Consider the following 26,044-nt stretch of genomic DNA (forward strand, 5'->3'; position numbering starts at 1 on the left):
AAGGTAATAATAGTAAAGATTGGCTTATTATTCATTTCAGGTAGAAGCTATACAATTTAGGGTGTCAGGTACACCTCTTGCAATCTTAATGCAAGGTCTTATCTGTGGTCTCATGAAAATGTTAAAGCTTTATACTGTATATAAAATGTAATACCTTGTTATAGTTCAAATTCGAACCATATGTCCCAAATGCATTAGATCTACACCATTAGAAGTTAAGCAAAAAATATAGAAACAAGCATATAGCGATCAATCATATACATTTTATTGAACATATAAGCACAAAAAGACATACATCTAAAAACATTTAAAAAAATGCTTAAAAATGGATGGGATACTGACAAATGCTACTTGTGGATCCAACTGACACATGGAGGCTAGCGCATAGCATACCACCTAATGGTTCTGGTAAAGATAGTGCAATAAAGACCGTGGTGGTTACAATATGTAAACAACAAATAAAGTAGCAAATTGCAATAAATATATGTTCTACGGGGTCAAAGTCACTAAAGATGTTAGTAAAGTATGCATAACCAAGTGACTGTCGTCATTACCAAATTGAGAGAAATAAATGTGCGAGCCTCCACTACCCAATGCTTCGCTCCCAGGCTTCTTCTGGACTTCTTCTGGGGCACGCGGATGTATGTCTTTTTGTGCATATATTTTCCATAAAATATATATGATTGATCGCTATACGCTTGTTTCTTTATTTTTTGCTTAACGTTGTTATATAGTTATAAATATATGAATCAGAATTTAATGGTAAATACCCAATTGTCTGTGTAATTTATTTTGCATGTGTACCTGCTTAGTTTTCTTTCCAAACTGGCAAATAATTATAATTACAGACTGTATAGAAGTCTTAGAAGTCTTATGCTGAAAGCCTCAAATGGTCCTTGTGATACCAAAAGCACTTCACTGCCTGCAATTCCCCAGATATTGTAAACAATTCAAACACTAGAGAATTCCAAAGCAAGTAACATTTTTAGAATTCAAAGCACATCTCTAAGCTTCAAGCATAGGTTCCCCTTTGGTTTTACTTACCAGGCCTGTTTGATCACTTGTTGGATGGTGGAAACTTGATCCAAAGATTACAGGAACAGTAAAAAATAGTCAGAAGTCATTCTACAGTATAACAGGTATGGACATACAGTATGAAGTGGATTGTTTTAAAGGGGTATTCTGGGATTATTTATTTGACCGTGCTACATGGGATGTACAGTTAGTATAGTTCATAAAATAGTGTATGTAAAATATGAAAAGATAAGAAACAGAAACAAGCGCAACAATGTGCCGTTACTCCTAGTAACCGTAGGTGAGTGTAGAGGGAGACAATTTTGCTCACCTTTTAGTGTTGTACTGCAGGTACAACACCATATATCGTAGTATATAAGATCCAGGAGTGCTGCCACGCCACCTTCCCCGTCTTGGAAAAATCCTCAGCGGTCTTGGAAATGGAAGAAGCTGTAGTCTGCTCGGCAGCAGAGAATATAGGTGTATTCAGGCGATCTCCTCACAGGTGTCGGTTAGTCCAGGATAAAATAAAAGTCAAATCCAAGTGGGGAAGATAAAACCGGATGGATTTTATTTTATAAAAGAATTAAAAAAGGCCGCATCACAGGGGGTGGGACTACGTGTTTCGAAGGGCGTGACCTGATGAAGAGGGGATAACACCCTTCGAAACGTGTAGTCCCACCCCCTGTGATACTGCCTTTTTTATTTCTTTTATAATATAAAATCCATCTGGTTTTATCTTCCCCACTTGGATTTGACTTTTATTTTATCCTGGACTAACCGACACCTGTGAGGAGAGCGCCCGAATACACCGATATTCTCTGCTGCTGAGTAGACTGCAGCTTCTTTCATAATATAGTGTCTGATATATTTGATATCTGGTCTTCCTATTCTTATGTGATCTTTGCCCCAATGTTCATTTTAGCAGCATACAAAATTAGTGTTGTCTCAGGCATTTCCCAGGTTGCAATGTGGCCCGAGACATTATATCACTAGTCAGGTGTTGAAAGGGAGCGTGTTTGTGCTTCAATGGGTGGAGCAACCACTGGGTGGGAGCGAGATTATTCCCCACAGGGCTGCAAGGAATTGTAGTTTCAAGCACAGTATGCATAACAGGATATAGCCATTTCACAAAAAGAAAGCCGCAGTGTAATGGTAGACTCACAACACAGCCATTTAGTCCCAAGTCATGCACAGATCCTTCCTAAACATGTCCAATACTGTCTAGCAGTTAAAATTCCAGGGTACTCCAGGGAACTAAACCCGTAGCCCCATCCTTTCCCTCTCACAAACCTATGTATTTGTTTAACTCCTTAAGGACGTGACCCCGCATAACACCGGGCCGGGACCCTGGGCTAACAGCGCTCGGCATCGATCGTTGTGCTGCGCGCTGTTAACCCTTCAGACACGGCGATCAAAGTTGACTGCCGCGTCTGAAAACGAAAGTAAACGCTTCCCGACAGCTCAGTCGGGCTGATCGGGATATCGCGATAAAATCGCAATGTTCCGATCAGCTGAGACGCAGGCGGAGGTCTCCTTACCTGACTCCGCGGCGTCCGATCTTCGATTGATTGCTCCAAGCCTGAGCTACAGGCTTGAGCAATCAAGCCCCTATCTGACTGATCCATGCAAAGCTATGGCTTTGCAGGGATCAGCATAGGAGATCAGTGTGTGCAGTGTTATAGGTCCCTATGGGAGCTATAGCACTGCAAAAAAAGGGGAAAAAAAAGTTAACAAAGGGGATTCAACCCCTTCCCTGATAAAAGTTCACCCCCCTTTTCCCATAAAAAAAACTGTGTAAATAAAAATAAAAGTAAACATATGTGGTATCGCCGCGTGCGAAAATGTCCGAACTATAAAAATACATTGTTAAATAAATCGCACGGTCAATGGCGTGCACGCAAAAAAATTCCGAAGTCCAAAATTGTATATTTTTGGTCACTTTTTATATCATGAAAAAATGAATTAAAAGCGATAAAAAAGTCAGATCAATACAAAAATGTTACAGATAAAAGCTTCAGAACACGGCGCAAAAAATGAGCCCTCATACCGGCCCGTACGCGGAAAAATAAAAAAGTTATAGGGGTTAGAAGATGAGAATTTTTAACATATAAATTTTCCTGCATGTAGTTATGATTTTTTTCCGAAGTACGACAATATCCAACCTATATAAGTAGGGTATCATTTTAATCGTATGGACCTACAGAATAAAGATAAGGTGTTATTTTTACCAAAAAATGCACTGCGTAGAAACGGAAGCCCCCAAAAGTTACAAAATGAAATTTTTTCTTCAACTGTGTCGCACAATTAATTTTTTTCCGTTTCGCCGTGGGTTTTTGGGTAAAATTACTAATGACACTGCAAAGTAGAATTGGTGGTGCAAAAAATAAGCCATCATATGGAATTTTATGTGCAAAATTGAAAGCGTTATGATTTTTAGAAGGTGATGAGGAAAAAATTAAAAGGCAAAAACGGAAAAACCCTGCGTCCTAAAGGGGTTAAATATCATTCATTAGCTATATACAGCAGTTTCCCTCTTTCAGCTGTCACAGCTGTTTGTTTATAACATCATATTGTCTACTTAATATTGTATAATAAATCTAAAAATGTATTTATTGGACATATTCTTATACTTCTTTCTTTCTATCTATTATCCTTAGCCTAGCAGGACTGCTTCAGTATTTTGTTTTTCTTGCAGTACATTTGGCACATCGGGTAATGTGCAACGCAGTATCCTCGGCTTAGGATTCCATTTTATGTAGAACTCCCATTAAATTTTTACTTTGGTCAGCTTTCACTTACAGTCAGGAAATTAGTGAAAAATGTAATTCTGAAATCCACCTTGTCTTGGTGTAAACCCCTCACTGAGACTAGCCCCACACTTCAGGACAACACCACCTGATTTCTGTCTAATTTCTGTTTGGTTTAGAGCTCTGGCTGTACAGCCAAACCTCCGCTCCGCCTCCCCTTCCTGTGTGAGGAGCTTGTGAGCTGTGAGAGAAAAGCAGTGAAGATTCTTAGCACCAACTGAGAATAGCTGCTGTTTTTCTGCTGAATATTTAATCACTGACTTCTGCTATTCAGAGTACAGCATGATTTGTTGCTGGAGGAAGGATAGTCTGAAAGAAAAGACGAATACAGTGTGTGTGAGCTGCAGTGTAAGCATGCACACATATAGTGAAAGCAGTTGGCTGGCAGTCATTACACAGAACTGCACTGACTTCTGGGAGTTGTAGTCTGTGCTGCAAACAAGGAAAAAGTATTTAGGAGACATCGGGGTCCAAAGTAGCTGCCAAAACCACATGAATAAATACAGGGGACACAGAACATTTATTGTGGTGGCTTTGGGGCATTTTTATTTTTCTTTACGGGGTATTCCGGGCAAAAACATCTTATCCCCTATCGAAAGGATAGGGGATAAGATGTCTGATTGCGGGGGGGGGGGGGCCACCGCTGGGACCCCCCATGATCTCCCTGCAGCAGCCCGCATTTTATGCGTAGCTGCGTCTGAAGTTTCGGAAACCTCCAGGCTTCCGAGACGGGGATGCCATGCCCCTCCATTAATTTCTATGGGAGGGGGTGTAACGGCCACAACACCCCCTCCCATAGACATGAAAGGAGGGGGCGTGGTGTGAGGTCACGTCCCCGTCTCGGAAGCCCAGAGGTTTCGGAAACTTCAGACGCAGCTACGCATAGAATGCGGCTGCTGCAGGGAGATTGCAGGGGGTCCCAGCAGAGGGCCCCCCGCAATCAGACAACTTATCCCCAATCTTTTTGATAGGGGATAAGATGTTTTTGCCCGGAATACCCCTTTAACTTCCCTGAAGTACCGCTTTAAGTAACATCACCTTATGTTGGATATAGGGGAGACTGGCACCTCTAGTGCATAAACATGGATTTGCTGAGACCTGTGCAGATTAAGTCAGACTACTGTAATCCACAGACTGTAATCCATATATTGCTTTCTCAGTGATAAAGGGCAGCATAGGAAGAAAGCACACAGGAATAAGGGTAACATGTTATGTTATGAGCTTGAATGTAGTTAAGAAGTGGCCACTGTTAGTGGCAGCACTGGGGTCCACTTACTGTAGACCTATGCTGCTTTTTTATGTAAGAAGGCCATATTGGTTTTGCCTTTACGTTGAAGGAGGAATTCTCTTTGTTATAACAAATCAGCAATACAATATATCAGAAATTAACAGAATCAATATGAGGCTTGTAAATAAACTCTAACTTGTACTGAATTAAGATAAATATCTTGCATATATCTTAACATGTAAATTTGTCTTCAAATACAGAAATAAGCTAAGGCTGAGTTAGACTGAAATAGGTCTTTATTATTACAGTAATAAACATACTTCGCAAAAATGCAAAGTATTCAAAATATACAAATCATTTTATTGCTGACCATCTGCTTTGAAAAGAGTAAAGTGAACCTAAAAGAAGCGTAACTAAAAGAAAAGTTTGCCGTTAATGTAGGCTAGGCTTCAGATCTGCATTGGCAGCTTTGTTAGGAGCCTCATTCTGCTGATTCTGTTGAAAAGCAAACAACACAGAATACAGCAAAAACCTGACAGACTCCATTAAAGTCAGTAGGGTCCATTGGGCACCGTTTATTTCTGTTATGCAGAAGACCTGGCATCACCTTTATTTTCGTTGGTATGCTTCCATGACAGCAGAATAAAGAAAATATCTACAGTGGTGCAAACAAAGCCTTAAAGAGGATCACTGATTTTGAAGCATACTGCATAAAAGTCTTCATTAATCTGCTGATTCAGGGTTCCAAACTTCATCTTGCATGAAAATCAGAACAAAAAATGCGGCGAGTGGTTCATGGCATGGGTGTCCATGGTCGAGCAGCTGTTTGCAAGCATTACATAACCTAATACAATGCCAAGCATCGAGCAGAGTGGTGGAAATTTGTTCTGTGGCGTGATGAATAGTACTCCTATATCTGGCAGTCTGATGGACAGCCTGAATTTTTCAAATGTCAGGAGAACATAAGGCAATGGGTTGTTTTTTCATGGGTTGGTCTATACCCCTTAGTTCCAGTGAAGGGAAATCTTAATGCTTCAGTATACCATTTGGACAACTGTATGCTTCTAATTTAGTGGGAACAGTTGGGTAAATTCTTTTTCTGTTCCAGCGTGACTGTGTCCCAGTGTATAAAGCAAGGTCCATGAAGATATGATTGGGTGAATTTAGTGTGGAGAACTTTTCTGGCCCATGCAGAGCCCTGATCTTAACACGGAACACTTTTGTCTTATAGGGGGACATTTATCAAGGGATTTAGAGCGCTTTTCTGCTTACAAAAGTACCACAAAAAGTTGCATGTGCGCCTAAGCAATTTTTTTGTGCGACTTTTGGCTGTAAGCAAAAATCTACAAAAGACCTTACCAAAGCAAATTTCAGTTTTCACTTTGCAGTGGTCAGGGATTTAGCAAGTGTTAAATCTCTTTTAAACTAATAACCAGGCATCTGTTCACTTGTGAATAAGGAAGCGCTGTTGTGCACAACCCTATTTACACTAGGGAAACAGATATCAATGAGCTCTTGCTCTGTCATGGTGGGTCCAGTTGCAATAAAGTTATTGCAGTAAAGGGAGGACACAAGCTACTGCCAGACACTTTCCATAGGGTTTAAAAAAAATTTTTTTAAATCCTACACCTTGGTTCTTTCTTCCCTCTGATAGCAAATATCAGGAAAATGTCTTATAGGCTCAGTGGGTATTACACATTTAGACCTTGTTCACACATCCGAAAATGTGCGGAATGTCCGCCCGCAAAACATGAACGGACATTCTGCACATTTAAATAATCCGGCAGGTGCTAGGACTGCTCAGAAATGCACCGCTTCATAGATGGGAATGCATTTCTGAGCGGAATCCACTGAAAGAATATTCTTTCTGCGGACGCCGGAATCAGAATTTCAGCAGAAATTCCTCCGTATGCACAGTGTGGCAGAATACTATTGAAATCACTATTGCAATGTCCGTGTGGAATATTCTGGCGGAATTCTGCATGAATGAACACACCCTTAAGCCGACTAAAATCTCATGCTTCAGGTCTTCTTCATACTGTAGAAGGGGAGATCTTAAAGGGGTACTCCAGTAGAAAACTATTTTTTCTAATCAACTGGTGCCAGAAAGTTGAACAGACTTGTAATTTACTTCTATTTAACTGGTTAACGACCGCGTCATACCGGCCGGCCCGGCTGATTCTTGTAGCTGAGAGACTGCATTAATAGCCGACATGTGGCCGGCTATTAACCCTTTAGATCTCTGTTGTCAAAGTTGACAGTGGCGTCTAGAGAACCCTGTAAACGCTCCCTGGTGGTCCAGTGGGGTGGATCGCGGGTTGGGCGATCCACTGTGGAGCTAGTCGGAGGGCTTACCTCTGCTTCCGTGTAGGTCCTGGCTCTCGATTTGATAAAGCCTGGCAGGACCAGGCTTTATCAATTGAGTGCAGATCACACAGATCAATGTGGTTCTATGGAGTCACATTGATCTGTATGAGGAATCTAATGATTCCTCCTAAAAGTCCCCTAATGGGACCAATAAAGTGTAAAAAAAAGTTTCATAAAAGTTTAAAAAACACACATTACCCCTTCCTTATTAAAAGTTTAAAACACCCACCTTTTCTCAAATTCCATATAAAAAATATAGAAACATAATAAAAATAAACATATGTAGTATCACTGCGTGTGTAAATGTCTGAACTATAACAGTATAGCATTAATTAAACTGCACAGTCAATTCCAAAGTCTAAAATTGCGTATTTTTGGTCACTTTGTATACTCTAAAAATTTTTATAAAAAACTATCAAAAAGTTCCATCAAAACAAAAATGGTACCAATGAATACTTCAGATCATGCGGCAAAAAATGAGCCCTCATACCACCCCATATATGGAAAAAGAAAAAAGTTATAGGGGTGACAATTTTAAACATACTAATTGTGATGCATGTAAGTTATCATTTTTCAAAGTAGTGAAATAAAGAAAAACCTTTACATATTACATATAGGTTTTGCATGCAGAAAGGTATACAGAATTGTGCACAAAAGTTTATGACTTTTTCCTTTTGTGTAGCTAGACTAGGAAATAAAAAATTATTTAAAAAATAATTATCTGAAAACGTTGTTACAAAATGTATTTCATTTTTAACAATGATTCAGTCAGAAACACACTGGAACGAAAGGCAGCAATGCATAAAATGTCAAGCATAAGATAAATATTGCTGTTAGGATTTTGACTTGTTATATTTTAGTATTTGATATTGTAGGTTTTATTTTTCATTAGTATTTTTTAATTCATCAATATTAGTATAATGTTAATTATTATTATATAACTTTTAAAAGAAAAAAGTATACCAAAATATTTAAATAAATTAAAAAGAGCAGTTAATATTAGGTGAAATTGTATTGTTAGGCCATATACTGTTATGCTGTACTCCATATGTAAATGGGTATTCCAGCCTCTAGCACATAGGATAAGGAAAAAGCATCTGATCACCAGGAGGGCTGGACCCCCTTACACCGCTTCTCTGAATATTCACCGCTTCTCTGGTACACTTACCCCTATTCTGTAGCTGGTGCATAAGCATTAGAGGCTGGTATACCAATTTAAAAAGTCATGCAAAATACCCCAACGCCACCATGCTTCATGCACCTAACTTTTCACCTGTTTGCCAAGTTTATCTTAAAATAAATATCCCCTACTTTCTAAGTACTCCAGTACAGCATCCTTATTTAAACCTGAGTGTCTCTTTAAAAGCCAACAGTGACCTTAAAATGTTCTGCAATTGTAATACAAGGAAGAAACCAGTAAGGGGTCACTACAAACAAGGAAAAGCCCTATATGATTTAATAGATATAACTGGAAGTTATTTACAGAACTGTGAGATGATAAGCCTTATGACAGAACAAGAGTTTAAAAGCATTATTTTGAGAACAATTTGACCATAGAGAAGATGGAAATATCAGGAGACTTGTTTTCAAAGAGACTGAAGCATTCTTACAGTGAAGAAAATCGTATTGTGTTAGCTTTATTCCATAAAAGCTCAATGAAAAAAAAAAAACAACCCCCACATATCAGTCATTAATAAAAATGTATTAATATCCAGTGTTACACTTAAAACATTATTAACCTTTCACGAACCTATACTGGTGTATAAAGAAATCACATTAATAGAAATTCACTTCCATTAGAGGGCTTAATCTTTTAAATTGAGAGCAATTAGTACATAGGAATGAAAATACAGTGCATGCCTAGAGCTCTATGTGCCCCTAAAGTTTTACTTACCTAAATGGCACCACTGTAGAGCTCTCCCACTTCTTCAAGGCTGCAGCTGGACTCCAGTAATGTATTGACTGGGCAGGGCAAGGAAGTGTAGCAATCTTGTGGAGACATTTTTTAAGAAAACCTACCTGTATTTGGGCAACCATTGTCCTGCTAAAAAATGCCAGTAGGAAGCCCTACCAAACTTTCCTTCTGCTAAGCTCCTGGAAATGGTTTGGGCGAAGACAGGGGTGTAGTGAAGGTGCCACCTGTGTCTAGATAGAGGACATGGAAACTGTGGGAGCTGCTCATGGTTGTTGATTACGTACCGGTGATCGTTTAGGCCATCTAGTCTGCTCACCATGTGTGCATGCCTTTACATTATCACTGCTCCCAACACCTTCTAATAGCTTAGATGGCCAATTTGTCAAAATTACAATCCGGATTTATTAAGTCAAAGTATACTACCCCTCTCAAAGTCTGTCAACTGTGCAAAATGAGTACTGCGTAGCAGTCAGTCACCAAGAGGTACATTACCCAGAAGTAGCCTCTGAGAGCTTTTTTTTTTTTTTTATAGTTGCTAGACCCACTATATAATTAGACTACACCTGTTATCATTTACACATCTGCCTGACATATAACTGCATGCAGACTTTTGCAGCAGTCCACCATTTCTATCTGGGTGCATTATTTTTTCAATGGTTGTATTTAAATGTGGGTTGGTGTTAAGAATTGTCAGGACCAATAAATCAGAAGATCACCCTCAAAATAGAACAAACAAAAACCACACTAAGTGACAACAAGTCCACATAGTTCACTCAATACTGAAATCATTACTCTGTCTTTCACACCAGTTATCTGGACAAATCCTCCAATATAGCTAATTTGCATTTTTTTCCTGTACATGCTAAACATGTATTTAGCCTTTTATTGCTCCTTCCACAGTTGAATGCTGATAAAGATTATCCCTTTAAAGGGGTACTCTTGTGGAAAACATTTTTTAAATCAACTAGTGCCAGAAAGTTAAACAAATTTGTAAATTACTTCTATTCAAAAATCTTAATCCTTCAAGTACTTATCAGCTGCTGTTTGCTCCACAGGAAGTTTTTTTCTTTTTGAATGTATTTTCTGTGTGACCACAGTGCTCTCTGCTGACACCTCTGTCCATGTCAGGAACTGCCTAGAGCAGGAGAGGTTTGCTATGGGGATTTGCTCCTACTCTGGACAGTTCCCATAATGGACAGAGGTGTCAACAGAGAGCACTATGGTCAGACAGAAAAAAAAATCAAAAAGAAAAGAACTTCCTGTGGCGCATACAGCAGCTGATAAGTACTGGAAGGATTAAGATTTTTAAATTGAAGTAATTTACAAATCTGTTAAACTTTCTGGCACCAGTTGATTAAAAAATATTTTCCACTGGAGTACCCCTGTAAGATATTTTTTGTTCAGCATATGGCAGTATAACAAAAATAAATGCATGGGGTAACGTCACATACAGTGCTTTCAGAGTTTAAAAAGGTGTACATAAAATAGGGCTTCATCCACGATCCTCAAGGACTACATTGTAGAACATCTGTGTTCACACTAACATTTGTCAGATGTAAAGTAACTGACTCTTTGGTGGATCTCATTAATTTCTAAGACAAATGTATGAATTGCATTTGTCTCTGTTCAGTTTGGATACATTTTTTGAATAGGATCCTGAACACACTGTGCTAAATCTTTAATCCCTCTAATTACAACTAGATTAAAAGAGTGTCTTTCTCTAGACATTATTACTCTACTGTGTATAGACATATATTTAAATGTACATAGCTTGTTAATATAGTCTTTGCTGGGTTCATTCAGCCCACAGGTAAAAAGACAGTTGAAGTGACAGTATGCACATCTGCACATTCCACTGGATTATACATCACTGACATCTGTTTACAGCAATGTTATGCTTACATTGGTTTCTGGGGTTGTTAAATTAAACACATTACAGGGTCGACTGAATGGTTCTAGTTTTCCTTTAATTCACTGTCTGCCTCTGTCTAGGTATTAAGAAGTGAATGATGAATTACAATCTAATTTTCTCTTTGAAGTTGTCACATATGGCATGTGTGATTTTTTTTTATTTATTTGACAGTAACGTAATCTTGTATCTGGCTTTTAGTCAGAAGAGCTATAAAAATAATTCACTCCAAAAGGCAGACTACACATTTAGTATAGAAATTAATAGAACTACTTCAGTGTCACTGTCACTTTCAAAAACCTTTGACATATCACAGAGAGAAATCAAAAGTTGTGATTGGTTGGTGTCTGGGTGTTCAGACCCCCTTCCTCTCCCTAACTCAATGCTTTCTGCACTGCTTGCTAGAACAGATTCTATAGTAAGGAATATAATCTGTTTTATGCAATGACCAAGAAGATGGGGAGAACGCTGAGCCATCAATGGGGCTCTGATCACCCAGAACTCATGTCAAAAGTTTGTGTGACAGTGACACTTTCCAAACACAAATGCTCCCCTCGGTGAGCCAGGGATCAATATTAATCACAATAACCCAGGGCCTAAGCCCGGGGCACAAAATCCCTTATAGAAAAGCCCCCCTTACTAATAATAATTCCCTATAGGAACTTAAAGGGGTACTCCACTGCCCCAGCGCTCGGAACATTCTGTTCTGAATGCTTGGAGTGGGCAGCGGGGGTCGTGACATCACGGCCTCACCACCTCGTGACGTCACACCATGCCCCATCCCATAGACTTGCATTGAGTGGGTGTGGTGTGTTGTCACGAGGGGCATGGCTGTGATGTCTAAATGAATGCCGGGTGCTGCACAGAGATTGTGGGGGTTCAAGTTGCGGGACACCCATAATCAAACATATTATCCTTTGGATAGGGGATACGATGTCCAGGGGCGGAGTACCCCTTTAAAAAGTGTAATATATATATATATATATATATATATATATATATATATATATATAAAATTTAAATAACTTTTTTATTCTCATAAAAAATGTTTAAAAAAATGCACAAAAAAAAGCATATTTGGTATTGTCGGGTGCTTAAAGAATGAGCCCTCGTAAAGCCCTCAATACAGAGAAATAAAAAAGTTATAGGATCCAGAATTGGGCAATTTTATGCAGACTTGTAACACCAGCGGTGTGCGATCACCTACATGCAGCAAGACATGATGCTTACCTCAGCCGAGCCGCATACTTGGCTTTCCCCTCTGCAACAGTTTCCAGTGCCCCCATAGGGGCCATGTGCGTACATGTACTGTTTTTTAAGTTTTTGTGCACATCTCCAATCCCTGCCAAATACCACCTATATAACCCTGCTCCACCCATTCTCCAATATTGCGTTTCCACATAGCGAAGGTGTCTGTTCCTGTGATCCGGGTTCCTTACCTGTGCCTGTTATCCTGACTCTGCTTCTGTCTGATCCTTCATTTCCTTGCTGATTCTCTAGTGTATGACCTTGTCTGTTGAACATGCCTGTACTCTCATCAAGCCTGCTCCATCTGGCTGCATTTAAGCTTCTACAGACTAAGTTCAGCTATAACAGCTATTCATCTCTGCTACTTTGTAGTCTGCCATGCTGTGCTACTACCACAAATATGAGATATCATGACAGTTTTACCAAAAGGAGCACTGCATGAAAACTAAACCCCCTCAATTCTTTTTTGCCTAACTATACATTTTAAGATAAAATTAAAGGAGTCATTGCAAAGTACAATTGGTGCTGTAAAAAACATGCCTTCATATGGCTCTGTGGATGGAAAAATAAAAGAGTGGAAAGAAAAATGAAAATGGAGAAGATATGTGAATATTTGTAACTTGGGAAGAGTTATATCAAATCAAGCCTGGTAGGGCAGGCAGAAGCCAACTGGGTTTGCCTCATTCCTGGGTGTTTGCTGAACAATGATTTTTCTAGAATACTGGAGCATTACAGGAGCCTTTCCCTGTTTCATGCCACCTGGTAAATCTACGTCTACATAAGGGATTTGGAGCTCTATATCAGAAAAGCAAGTAAAGCCATGCCCCACACACGGTCAAAGAGTTAAAGGAAAAAAGCGAGTCTTCAACTATGCGCAAAAGGCTGTTGCATTTGTCATAGTGATCAGATGTTCCTAAATACAATGCAGCAGAAAGCTTATTTTGGGATACTGCATTTTTCGTACAATTGGATGGATGGATAGACAGAGACAGATATATAGATATTTCATACTGTTATTTGTTTTCCTACTTTAGTAAGTTGAGATATACTGTATGTGAAAATCCTATGAAGACCCAATAAAACTATTTTACAGTCCCCTATTAACCCATTCTTATTACACCATTTAAGTAAAACATTGGAAAGTGTTAAAACACAAAATGTGAAAAACATTGAATGCCACAGAAATCTTGGATGTATTTCAGAAGACATGGGATAAGGCTCCCCACCCGGGGCATTCAATTTACAGCAAGGGAAGATGCTTTTTTGTATGTGTCATTTGCTGTTGATCTGAGAAGGTCTCTTAGGATTTATGATAGCTCATTCCTACACTGAAGCCCAGTATAATGGCAAACAATTGTCTTGATGACATGACAGCTCTCAGAAGAACATGGCTTGTAAAACAAAAAAAAGAATCAGTGTGTGGATAGGGCTGACTTGTATAAACACAATTCCCAAATAATAGTGCCTGTAACTTGTCATGCCTATCAAGGTTCATCCTGAAAAATGGAACTTAGAAACAGGAAATAAGCTTTGTTGGAATTCATTAGGTGTCATAATAATATAAAAAGGGTTAGACCTTCTGGCTCCTTTTTCCTTTCAGTCTTTCTCCTCCTACTTTATACTTATATTTTACAGTTGTCATTATAAAGTTAGTGTGTATTCACCAGTGTACCTGTCATATTAAAGAAAAAATTTTGCTTATCTAGGTTATTCAATTGGTCATGTAGATTCTGTATATGTCTTTTTTATGTGTCTAGCTTCTGTATTTGGCTCACAAATCCCTCTGTTCTGCTGCTCAATCATTCTGACATCCATTGCTCAGGAAGGGGCATGTCTGAGGAAAGCACTGGCCACACATTCACTCACCCTGCATTCACTTCCTCCCTGAGTATGCTGTGCTGGGTCTCTTCATCCAATCACTGCAGGCTGCTCTGTAACTCTGTCTTTCCTTTTTCAGACAGGAGTCTGATAGGACACGAGTGAGTACAGAGAAGTGCTTGTCTCCCCCTCACTTACTGGACTTTGTCCCAGCCTGTGCTTCAGCATGGACAAAGATGATGCTGCATGGACAAAGATTATGCTGTTCTGCATGGTGTAGGGACCGCTAGAGGTCATTTAATACATGATTTTTATGAAAAGGAGATAAAAAATGTCTATGAAATATGTTAGAAAGGTTAATGTTTTGCCAAGATGTATAAGGGATAAAAAATGTTGATTTGGTTTACACTCTGGCGCACATTTCATCAAAAAAGATAAAACCTTACATCCTCACCATTCCTGGGGCAAGAATGTCCCCCAGGGATGGTGAGAGGAAAGATTTTACCAAATATAACATGTTGCCAAGCATTACATAGCATAAAATCTAATGCTTGGTTCCCTTTAAATAACCATATACAAAATTAAAGAAAAAAAACCCTTGTCAGCTCACCACCAGTCTGAATACGGGGAAACATGCATCATCTCAAAGGAAGCTCTGACAACAAAGAATAGTGGGCTGTTCAAAAATGAGCGTACAAAATAGAAAAAGAGTATAAAATACAAATATTTATTAGGAAAACATTAAAAATGAAAATAAACCAACATGAAAAATAGAAAAGGATTGTTACAAACTTCCGGAATAAAAAATACAAATATTTATTAGGAAAATATTAGAAAATGAAAATAAACCAATAAACCACCTGTTAACAGTTCTTTATCATGGCACAAGATATCATGATTAAAAACTGTATTCATGGTTATTTAAAATGTTTTAGTATTTTTACTACAGGAGCTGGCCACAGTCTTTTTCAATTTTCGATTAGATTTATGTCAATGAACCCCAGTCATTGGAATCTACTGACAGTATTATATGGGTTGATCCCTACCGAACAGCCATACGGTTTTAGTAGGTATAATGAAATAAGTGGCTGACAGAAGCCTCTGATGCTGCTTATCTCCTGACCCATAGGCGAATCAGAGAGACAGTTTACCTTATAAGTGTGTAGAAATGTAGATAAAAATAATAAATTTTTTCATGCCAGGTTTGAATGTTACCTACATTGTCCAACTACTAAATTGTCCCAATCTTCCCACAATAGCAGGTGTGAAGGAAGAGAAGGATCAGATTGTTGGATTTCAACATTTCCCATTAATTTTCATGGGTAGATAAGCAACCAGCAGAGGTGTGCCAGCTTACCCGTCTTTTCATTCAGAACACATGCACACTCGTCTTAGCTAAGCATTCATATGTATAGTGGGTGGGAGCAGTAGCTGTTCTCACAATGCTGTAAAATTGTCAAAATATGTTTAGCTTAACAGAACACTATAATTTTTAAGCTATGAACAATAATTTAAAAAAAATTCCTAAAGAAATTTTTTTATCTTATAAACCAATGGCATCTTATTTCCATATGCCAACACTTTATGGATGGTTGGGGCTTGACTTCTATTTTCCCTGCTGATCCTAAGATTGACTGATATGCATTACTGCTTTAGTGTTGTATCCCCTTCTAAGATTTCCTTGCCCAGCGGCACTCCAAGCTGCCAGGTTTTACAGGGTACTAACGCTTTCCCCTTTAATTTGTATAGAGTTGTACAGAAGTTCCCTGCACAATAGGTGAATAGGCAATAGGTGAATGTGCAGATGAAAAACAGCAATAGGGATCCAGCTGCAAAGCATTGCTGCATCCCCTTCATGATGAATGGGTGCCCAAAATTCAGAACCCCACCAAACATAAAATGATGATTTTATGGGATGAGAATGTCTATTTCAATTAATATTCCATTCTTTTTATTATCTTCTAAGTTTTTTTTATGAAGCAAAATTCCATATGGCCATTGTATAACAATTACACTAACTTTGTCATTTGATATTTTAGAATGACTATCGCAAATTGTCTATGCAATGCAAAGACTTTGTGGTTGGTGTCCTTGACTTGTGCCGGGATTCTGAAGAAGTTGAGGCTATTTTAAATGGAGATGTCGATGCTGAACCAGTGGAATCTCAGAGACACAGGCCTTCACTGAGCCGAGTTAAACTGGCTATTAAGTATGAAGTTAAGAAGGTAAGTGCGGTACCTGTACAGAATTAACCACTTTGTTAATGAATCTGCATATGTATACATATATATATATATATATATATATATATATATATATATATATATATATATACAGTATATATTTCTACACAGCGGGTGAAATAAGTATTGAACACGTCACCATTTATCTCAGTAAGTACAGTACCAGCTAACTTAAGGTTGAAGCTATTTTGAAGCTTTTCACAAGGGATCCTTGTGGTCACTCCTTTGTCTTTCCACTTCCATATTATGGCCTTAACAGTGCTCACTTGGACATTCAAAAGCTTAGAAATATGCCTGTAACCAACAACTGTTCTGTTTTGCTACAATTAAGCTGCAAAGGTCTTTGTGCATGTGTGCTCATGTGTGCGCGTGTGTATATATACCACTCCATTACCAAGAACACATTTCTCTATACCACCATATATTTTGAATTCTGGCTATTGTTTTTTGAGAAGACCACCCTCCTCCCCCAGAAGTACACATGAAGTCCATGAAAACATAAACTATGTTATCCAAATGCTTCACACAGCTACTGTTTTATTCTTTATTCTGTATTTATTTCTAGTTTTTTAGTTCTAGTTTTTCCTTGCAGAAGGACTTCAGAAAACATGAAAAAAGCTTTAATCTTTTATTATTAAAGAAACCTTTTACTCTCAGTAAAGATCCTTTAAAATGCTGTTAGCAAAAACAGTACAGTTAACAGATCATTACCGTTCACTGCTACCAGTCTCCACATTAACTCCACTTTATACCAATCTTTTCAGAAGCTCCTTCTTTAACAACGTAGGGTGGATAGTAATAATTGAAACAAGAAAAACTGTGCATGATACTGCATGCCCATTAACATTATCTTTTATAAGCTAGATATGGGTAAGACATATTATATTAGCCAGGCTAATTAATTAACCCCTTAAAGGGGGTACTCCGGTGGAAAATGAACTGGTGCCAGAAAGTTAAACAGATTTGTAAATTACTTCTATTAAAAAATCTTAATCCCTTTGGTACTTTTTAGCAGCAGAGGCAATTTTTCACTTTTTGAATTTCTTTTTTGTGTTGTCCACAGTGACACGTGATGCCCGTATCAGCAACTGTCCAGAGCAGCATAGGTTTGCTATGGGGATTTTCTCCTGCTCTGGACAGTTCCTGATACGGGCATCAGGTGTCAGTAGAGAGCACTGTGGACAACACAAAATAGAAATTCAAAAAATAAAGATTTTCCTCTGTAGCAAACAGCTGCTAAAAGGTACTGAAAGGATTAAGATTTTTTAATAGAGGTAATTTACAAATCTGTTAAACTTTCTGCACCAGTTCATTTATAAAAAAAAAAAAAAAAAGTTTTCCACCGTAGTACCCCTAAGGACCCATTTTCACCTTAAGGACCCAAGCATTTTTTGCACATCTGACCACTGGGATGCTTTTACTTATGAATTAGATTCCGAGATAGTTTTTTCGTGACATATTCTACTTGAACATAGTGGTAAATTCTCATTGATACTTGCATCCTTTCTTGGTGAAAAATTCCAAAATTTCATGAAAAATTTTAAAATTTTGCATTTTTCTCACTTTGAGGCTCTCTGCTTGTAAGGAAAATAGACATTCCAAATAAATTACATATTGATTCACATATACGATATGTCTACTTTATGTTTGGCTTATAAAGTTGACATGTTTTGACTTTTGGAAGACATCAGAGGGCTTCAAAGTTCATCAGCAATTTTCCAATTTTTTACAAAATTTTCAAAATTGGAATTTTTCAGGGACCAGTTCAGTTTTGAAGTGGATTTTTGGGGCCTTCATAGTAGAAATACCCCATGGATGACCCCATTATAAAAACAGCACCCCTCAAAGTATACAAAATTACGTTCAGAATGTTTTTTAACCATGATGACCATGATAGATAATACCAGAGAAGCAAAGCTTTCTGCTCTAGTTACTGCAGGGAATTCCAATCAGGGAAAGCCCCTCTATAGAACAATAGAGATAATCCGTAAATGGCTTCCTCTCAAGAAGGCGCTGGTACCCGGGGATAAAGATAAAGTTCTTTATTTGCAACGCGTTTCGATCCCGAACCGGGATCTTCGTCAGGTTCGGGATCGAAACGCGTTGCAAATAAAGAACTTTATCTTTATCCCCGGGTACCAGCGCCTTCTTGAGAGGAACCCATTTACGGATTATCTCTATTGCTACTTACCGGACTGACGAGCGTCACACCGGGCTTGTTCCTCGTGGCAGCGGTTTCCCTTGATCTTCCATCCACAGATGCTACTGTAGGTGTTGTGCTCTGAGCGCAACACCAAGGGGTAAGAACCCATCTTTATGTTAACTCTTATCATTGTTAAACGGTCCTCACTAGGGGCGCACCTCCTGTGTTTTTTTCGTTTTTATTCCTCTATAGAACAACACCTTTAATGCCCACTGGTTTATCCCTTTCGGCATCATTCAGATGACTGTAATCTTGACAGATGTATTTTATAACATGAAATTTTTTTTTCAGATAACAGCTCCCAAGCTATATATTTAATGGAATCTTTTAACCTGTTGGGGATGGAGGGCGTATGGATACGCCCTCGCGTCCCGATACTTGAGGACAGAGGGTGTACCTGTACGCCCTCCGCATTTCCGATCACTGCCGCTCGCCAGGCGGTGATCTGACCAGGATGACTGCTGAAATCATTCAGCAGGCATCCCGTGCCAATGCCCAGGGGGGATCTGACCCCCCCCATGTTGGCTATCGCTGCAAATCGCCGGTGAATTCACACCGGCAATTTGGGCTATTCCGGGTCATACGAGTCTACGGTGACCTGGAAAATAAGGGGGATCGCGATTGTCCAATTCCCCTGAAGTGATAGGAGTGAGGTGGCAGGGGTGCCACCCCTCCTATCCCTGCTATTGGTCTTCAAGAAGCGACCACCAATAGCAGATTGGGGGCGGGGGGGTTAACTTTTCTTTTCCCCATTCTTCCCACACACAATAGGCCGAGCAGAACGGCGAAACTGAAGGGGACCGGCGTCGAGGATCCACTTACCCATCGACAGCAGCAGAGACGACGATCAGCGGCAGGGATCAGGGAAAGAAGAGGACGGCGATGCGGCTCCCTGGATCCTACGGAAGCCGGTGAGTTGCCTAGCAACATCTGGAGGGCTACAGTTTGAGACCACTATATAGTGGTCTCTAAACTTTAGCCCTCCAGATGTTGCAAAACTACAACTCCCAGCATGCCCAGACAGCTGTTTGCTGTGTGGGCATGCTGGGAGTTGTAATTTTGCAACTGCTGGAGGGCTACAGTTTGGATATCACTGTGCAGTGGTCTCTAAGTTGTTGCCCTCTAGATCTTGCAAAACTACAACTCCCAGCATGCCCACACAGCAGTTTACTATTTGGGCATGCTGGGATTTGTAGTTTTGCAACATCTGGAGGGCCACAATTTGGAGATCACTGTGCAGTGGTCTCTAAACTGTAGAGCTCCAGATGACCCTTATTAAATTCTGTGAGGTGTGTAGTTTCCAAAATGGGGTCACATGTGGGGGGGGTCCACTGTTCTGGATAAATGGGGGGCTTTGTAACGTTCCTTGAGGGGTGTAGTTTACAAAATAATAGGCCATGTGTTTTTTTTTTTTGTTTTTTGCTGTTCTGGCACCATAGGGGCTTCCTAAAAGTGACATGCCCCCCAAAAACCATTTCAGCAGAATTTGTTTTCCAAAAGCCAAATGTGACTCCTTCTCTTCTGAGCATTGTAGTTCGCCCACAGAGCATTTTACGTCCTAACATGGGTTATTTCCATACTCAGAAGAGATGGGGTTACAAATTTTGGGGGGCATTTTCTCCCATTACCCTTTGTAAAGATTGTACATTTGGGGGGGAAAAATGCACTTTAGTGAAAAATTTTTTTTCTCATTTACACATCTGACTTTAAGGAAAAGTCGTCAGACACCTGTGGGGTATTAAGGCTCACTTGACCCCTTGTCACGTGCCTTGAGGGGTGTAGTTTCCAAAATAGTATGCCATGTGTTTTTTTTTGTTGCTATTCTGGCACCATAGGGGCTTCCTAAATGCGACATGCCCCCCAAAAACCATTTCAGAAAAATTTGCTTTCCAAAAGCCAAATGTGACTCCTCTTCTGAGCATTGCATTTCCCCCGCAGAGCATTTTTTGTCCTAACATGGGGTATTTTCATACTCAGAAGAGATGGGGTTACAAATTTTGGGGGCCATTTTCTCCCATTACCCTTTGTAAAAATGGTAAATTTGGGGGGGAAAATTGCACCTTAGTGAAACATTTTTTTTTTTCATTTACACATCTGACTTTAACTAAAAGTCGTCAAACACCAGTGGGGCGTTAAGGCTCACTGGACCCCTTGTTACGTGCCTTGAGTGGTGTAGTTTCCAAAATAGTATGCCATGTGGGGGGTTTTGTGCTGTTCTGGCACCATAGGGGCTTCCTAAATGTGACATGCCCCTGAAAAACCATTGCAGAAAAACTCACTCTCCAAAAATCCTATTGTTGCTCCTTCCCTTCTGAGCCCTCTACTGCACTCGCCAAACACTTGACATACACATATGAGGTATTTCCTTTCTCAAAAGAAATTGGGTTACAAATTTTGGGGGGCTTTTTCTCCTATTACCCCTTGTAAAAATTCAAAAATTGAGTCTACAAGAACATGCAAGTGTAAAAAATGAAGATTTTGAATTTTCTCCTTCCCTTTGCTGCTATTCCTGTGAAACACCTAAAGGGTTAACACACTTACTGAATGTCATTTTGAATGCTTTGTGGGGTGCAGTTTTTATAATGTGGTCATTTATGGGGTATTTCTAATATGAAGGCCCTTCAAATCCACTTCAAAACTGAACTGGTCCCTGAAAAATTCCGATTTTGAAAATTCTGTGAAAAATTTCAAAATTGTTGCTGAACTTTTAAACCCTCTGATGTCTTCCAAAAGTAAAAACATGTCAACTTTATGATGCAAACATAAAGTAGACATATTGTATATGTGAATCAATATATAATTTATTTGGAATGTCTATTTTCCTTACAAGCAGAGAGCTTCAAAGTACGAAAAATGCGAAATTTTTAATTTTTTCATAAAATTTAGTAATTTTTCACCAAGAAATGATGCAAGTATCAACAAAAATTTACCACTAACATAAAGTAGAATACGTCACAAAAAAACTATCTCGGAATCAGAGTGAAAAGTGAAAGCACCCCAGAGTTAGTAATGCTTAAAGTGACAGTGGTCAGAATTGCAAAACATACTCCCATCCTTAGGGTTATAATGGGCTCCATCCCCAAGGGGTTAAAGTTAAGAGAGTAAGCCTGTGTATAAGCACCATGTGACTTTGATATATAGCTCAGAGTTTTTTTTTTTTCTTCATTCCTTCCATCTACCAGCTACTGTGTATTAAGAAGTTAGGCGTTTCTGTTCCCCGTGCCATTTGTTATTTAAAACATATTAGATTTTTTTTTTTGTACATTGCCGCTTGAACATCCATAGCTTAATATCATCCACATAAAATCTGACAAGCATTTTAGTACTTCACAGAAAAGCATAGTCTTACGGGAATGAATCTGGTAAGACTGCACAATTTTTTTAGGAGCCTGAGTACATGAATGTAAATGACTGCACAATAAGAAAATAATATGAAAAAAAAATTGGCATTGTAAGGCCAAACACAACAATGTGCTTCCTGGAACAGAATTCACTGTGTTTATCACAGCTAAGATCAAACGCAATCTCAAAATATACAGGGCAGCCGTTCTTTGTGCCGTGAGTGAAAGAGACAATATAAAAACCACAAGGCATCCTAAATATGTGAGAGCTATAGAGCGGATGTTTGTGAAAACAAGAACATGGGAAATACATTGTTTATTTTAATATTAGAAATTTTGTGTAAAGGTCCTTGATACTTTGTGACTGGTGTAAACTTTAATGTTCTTGAAATAGTTACATTGTGTACTTTATTTTGTTTTGGAGACTACAGCTGTACATGCAGCATGCATTTAAGTTTAGATAAACAGTGTGCTCATATAAGCTGTTGTGTCAACATGTATCTGTACTTAAATGCTTCTTATTCATATAACAGTGGCCACAAGATCTCAGCTTGCAGAAAATAATGGAAACTAAAAAGTGTCCAAATTTCCTATACTCAATAATTATAGATGAGCGAATTTTTTTGAAAAATTCGATTCGGCTAATTCACTAAATTTTGCGAAAAAAATTGGTTTGGTCCGAATTTATTTGCGGCGAATCGCTAGTAAAAATGGCTATTTCTGGCATACAGAGAGCCTCAATAGGGGTGTAAAACACTTTGCCTCGCTGTAACACGCATAGGGAGTGCGCTGGGTAAGTGAAATAATATTGTTATTCAGTATGACATGCAGGTCATAGGCGTCGCTATTAGAATCACTGTCGCAGAGCGGCACAATGACAGATCTTGGAGGTGGCTTCAGTATGAGGAGACCATAAAGTGGCTGAATGACACAGCCTAGAGGTAGCAGAAGCATGAGGAGCACATATAGTGGCTGAATGACACAGCCTGGAGTTGGCAGCAGCATAAAGTGGCTGAATGACACAACCTGGAGTTGGCAGCAGCATGGGTAGACCATATAGTGGCTGAATGACACAGCGTGGAGGTGTTGGCAGCATGAGGAGAACATATAGAGGCGGAATGACACAGCGTGGAGGTGGCGGCAGCATGAGGAGAACATATGGTGGCAGAATGAGACAGCCTGGAGGTGGCAGCAGCAGCATCAGGAGTCTTGAAAGTGACCCGGTAACAGAGTGGAGCGGTGGGTGGCAATACCAGTACCAGGTGATAAAGGTGGGTGAAAAAAGGAGAACTTGGCATCAGATGTGTGGCATCAGGCGGGTGGCAGGATCAGAATGGTAGCTGAGGCAGGTAGGCAGAAGAAAAAGGTCTTGTTTCTAAAAGTGTTAGTGTACACAAGTAAGTATTGAGGATATTCATAACGTAAAACTTAACTTTTAATATTATTCTTAGGAGAAAATATATGGAAGGGGAAATAAGGAGAGGTTTCTGTGTGGGGCCGCCCCTTTAAGGGCGAGTAACACTTGCAAAGAAGGGAATTAATACTGCGAGTGTAGGGCCTTACTGAGGAAGTTTTTACCCCCATTGGTTACAATGGACAATACGTTGTCCCCTTCCACCTTTTAGAGGTCTTTGCATCACATCAATACTTGGTGGTGTAGGTGGCACATGGTGTTTTTGGCACACCTTTCCTTTTGTTTAATAAAAAAAAACATTTTACATATGTATATTTTATCTAAGAAAAGAAAAGTTACGTTTTAGCTAATGCATATCATCAATACTTTCTTGTGGTCTTATGGCAAGGAATGTCTGTAACTGGGGAGGAGCACCTTAAAAATATTTTGCACTATCCATATTTGTGAAGTGTTGGTGTGGCACCATGGTCAATCTACTCTGATTCATTAGGCATTGGTGGGTGGAAATCCTGGCTGATCCATGCCTGATTCATCTTCACAAAGGTCAGTCTCTCCACAATTTTCGTGGACAGACAAGATCTCCTTGGGATTACTATGGCCCCCATCGCACTAAACACCGCTCTGTTGGCACAGTACTGGCCGGCAGGACAGCTTTTCCAGGGCAAACTCTGCTAGTTGCAAACACAAAACAAGTTTGGCTACCCAGAAGTCCAGCAGATCTTTAAGGTGTGTTGGCATGGTCATGTCAAGGAATGCCATCACCTGCTGGTTCATGTCCTGCTCCAGGTCTAGCTGCTACTCATAAGTTGCTTCACTATGCGGTTGAAGAAAGCTACTCATCAGGCTGTAGACTCAGGCTGCTGCTGATGGAGCTGGTACTGCTCCTGCAACCCCACCCCTCCCCAGCAGCCATGGCAGTGGAAAGTGAGCGCAGGGGGGCCCCCTGAGTCAGATCTGCAAGAGGATGGAAGATGGTGCAGATAGGCATCCGCCAACTGACTAAATAGGATGTCTCTGTAGTAGGTCAGTTTGTCCTCCCTCTCAGTGGGTGTGAAAGAGGCCCCCATTTTGTGCCGGTAACGAGGATCCAATAAGGTGGAGAGGCGGAAGTCATCCCGCTGACGAATGGTGACAATTTGGCGGTCACTATGCAAGCAAGTGAGTCACTTGCCATTTGTGCAAGTGACTTGGAGGGACTCTCTGCCTCCATCTCCACTGCATACTGCCACGGTGTTTATGGGTCCTGTGTCATAAACCTCAAGCTCCTCTAGCTGCTCTTGCTCCTTCTCCTGTCAGATGACAAGAAAATCACCCATGTTGCGAAACCTAAACTGTGCTCCACGCTGCCCCTCCTCCTCCAGTTCAGCCCCCACAGGGCTTATGTGGCCGTGAGATGTAGGCGCCACGTCTCCAGTGCCCTGATCAGCCATCGTTACCAATAAGTGTTGTAGTAGATGAAGCAGTGGAATGACGCTGTTCATCCTGTAATCCTGGCGACTGACTAATAATGTGGCTTCCTCAAAGGGCCTGAGCAAACGGCAGGTGTCTCGTATGAGCTGCCACTGGTTGACATTGAAGTTACACAGGTGAGTCCCCTTATCCGCTTGGATCATCAATAAATCGGTGATGGCTTTTCTCTGTTCGTACAGTCGGTCCAACATATAGAGGGTGGAATTCCAACGTGTGGAAATGTTGCAAATCAGACTATGTTGGGGGATGCCGTTCTGATGCTGCAGCTCAAGGAGGGTGTGCCTTGCGGTGTACGAGTAGCTGAAGTGCATGCAAAGTTTCCTTCCCATTGTTAGGATGTCTTGCAGATTGGGGAAACACATTGAACATTTGCCATGCAGGGCGCATGCCTTAGGCTTCCTTGTCGCAGCGGAGACAAGATGTTCTTCCCGTTGTCGGTCACTATGGTTCCCATTTCCAGGTTTCGTGAAGTAAGCCATGATTCGATTTCTTGATGAATGACTTTTAGCAGTTCCTCCCCTTTATGACTCAGTGCGCCAAGGCAAACCATGTGAAGAACAGCGTGACACCGCTGTGCCATATATGCACCGTATGCTGGAGGGGCACTGAGAATTGTCTGTGCAGTGGAAGCTGAGGACACTTTGGAGGATGAGGAGGCGGAAGCGCACACTGTCACAAGACCAATGGCTTGAGAGCGTGGAGGCAGAAGCAGTGTGATCTGCCCAAGTTGCTGTTGTTGTGGCTGTGCAGGAACCACATTCACCCAGTGTGCTGTAAAGGACATGTATTGTTTCTGACTGTAGTTACAGCTCCACACGTTGGCGCTGCCGTGCACTTTGGTACACACCGCCAGGCTCAAGGACTGGAAAATGAGCTACAGTACAGTTAAATAAGTATTTGTGCACACCAGTAGCACACACCAGTGCTGCAGCACACAGTCGCTGTGTACTACCCCCAAAATTGCACTTTCTCTCTGTCTCACTCCCTTCTCTATCAGTGCTTCTAGGCAGGATTTGTGCTTGAGCTGAATCGCTGCTGTTTTGTTAAAGACACTGTGCAACACA

At 40.1% G+C, this 26,044-nt stretch overlaps 1 protein-coding gene across 3 annotated transcripts in view; it reads left to right on the forward strand.

Moving 5' to 3' along the window:
* The window catches only part of TRPC3 (transient receptor potential cation channel subfamily C member 3), a 260,568-nt gene that overhangs the window by 128,331 nt on the left and 106,193 nt on the right, over positions 1 to 26,044 (forward strand). For all 3 annotated transcript variants that reach the window (XM_056564160.1, XM_056564165.1, XM_056564176.1), the window contains one exon: positions 16,349 to 16,534. In XM_056564160.1, the coding sequence (XP_056420135.1) occupies positions 16,349 to 16,534 (186 nt within the window). The remainder of the gene's footprint in view (positions 1 to 16,348; positions 16,535 to 26,044) is intronic.

Source organism: Hyla sarda, chromosome 1, assembly GCF_029499605.1.
Source record: "Hyla sarda isolate aHylSar1 chromosome 1, aHylSar1.hap1, whole genome shotgun sequence".
NCBI classification, from domain to species: Eukaryota; Metazoa; Chordata; class Amphibia; order Anura; family Hylidae; genus Hyla; species Hyla sarda.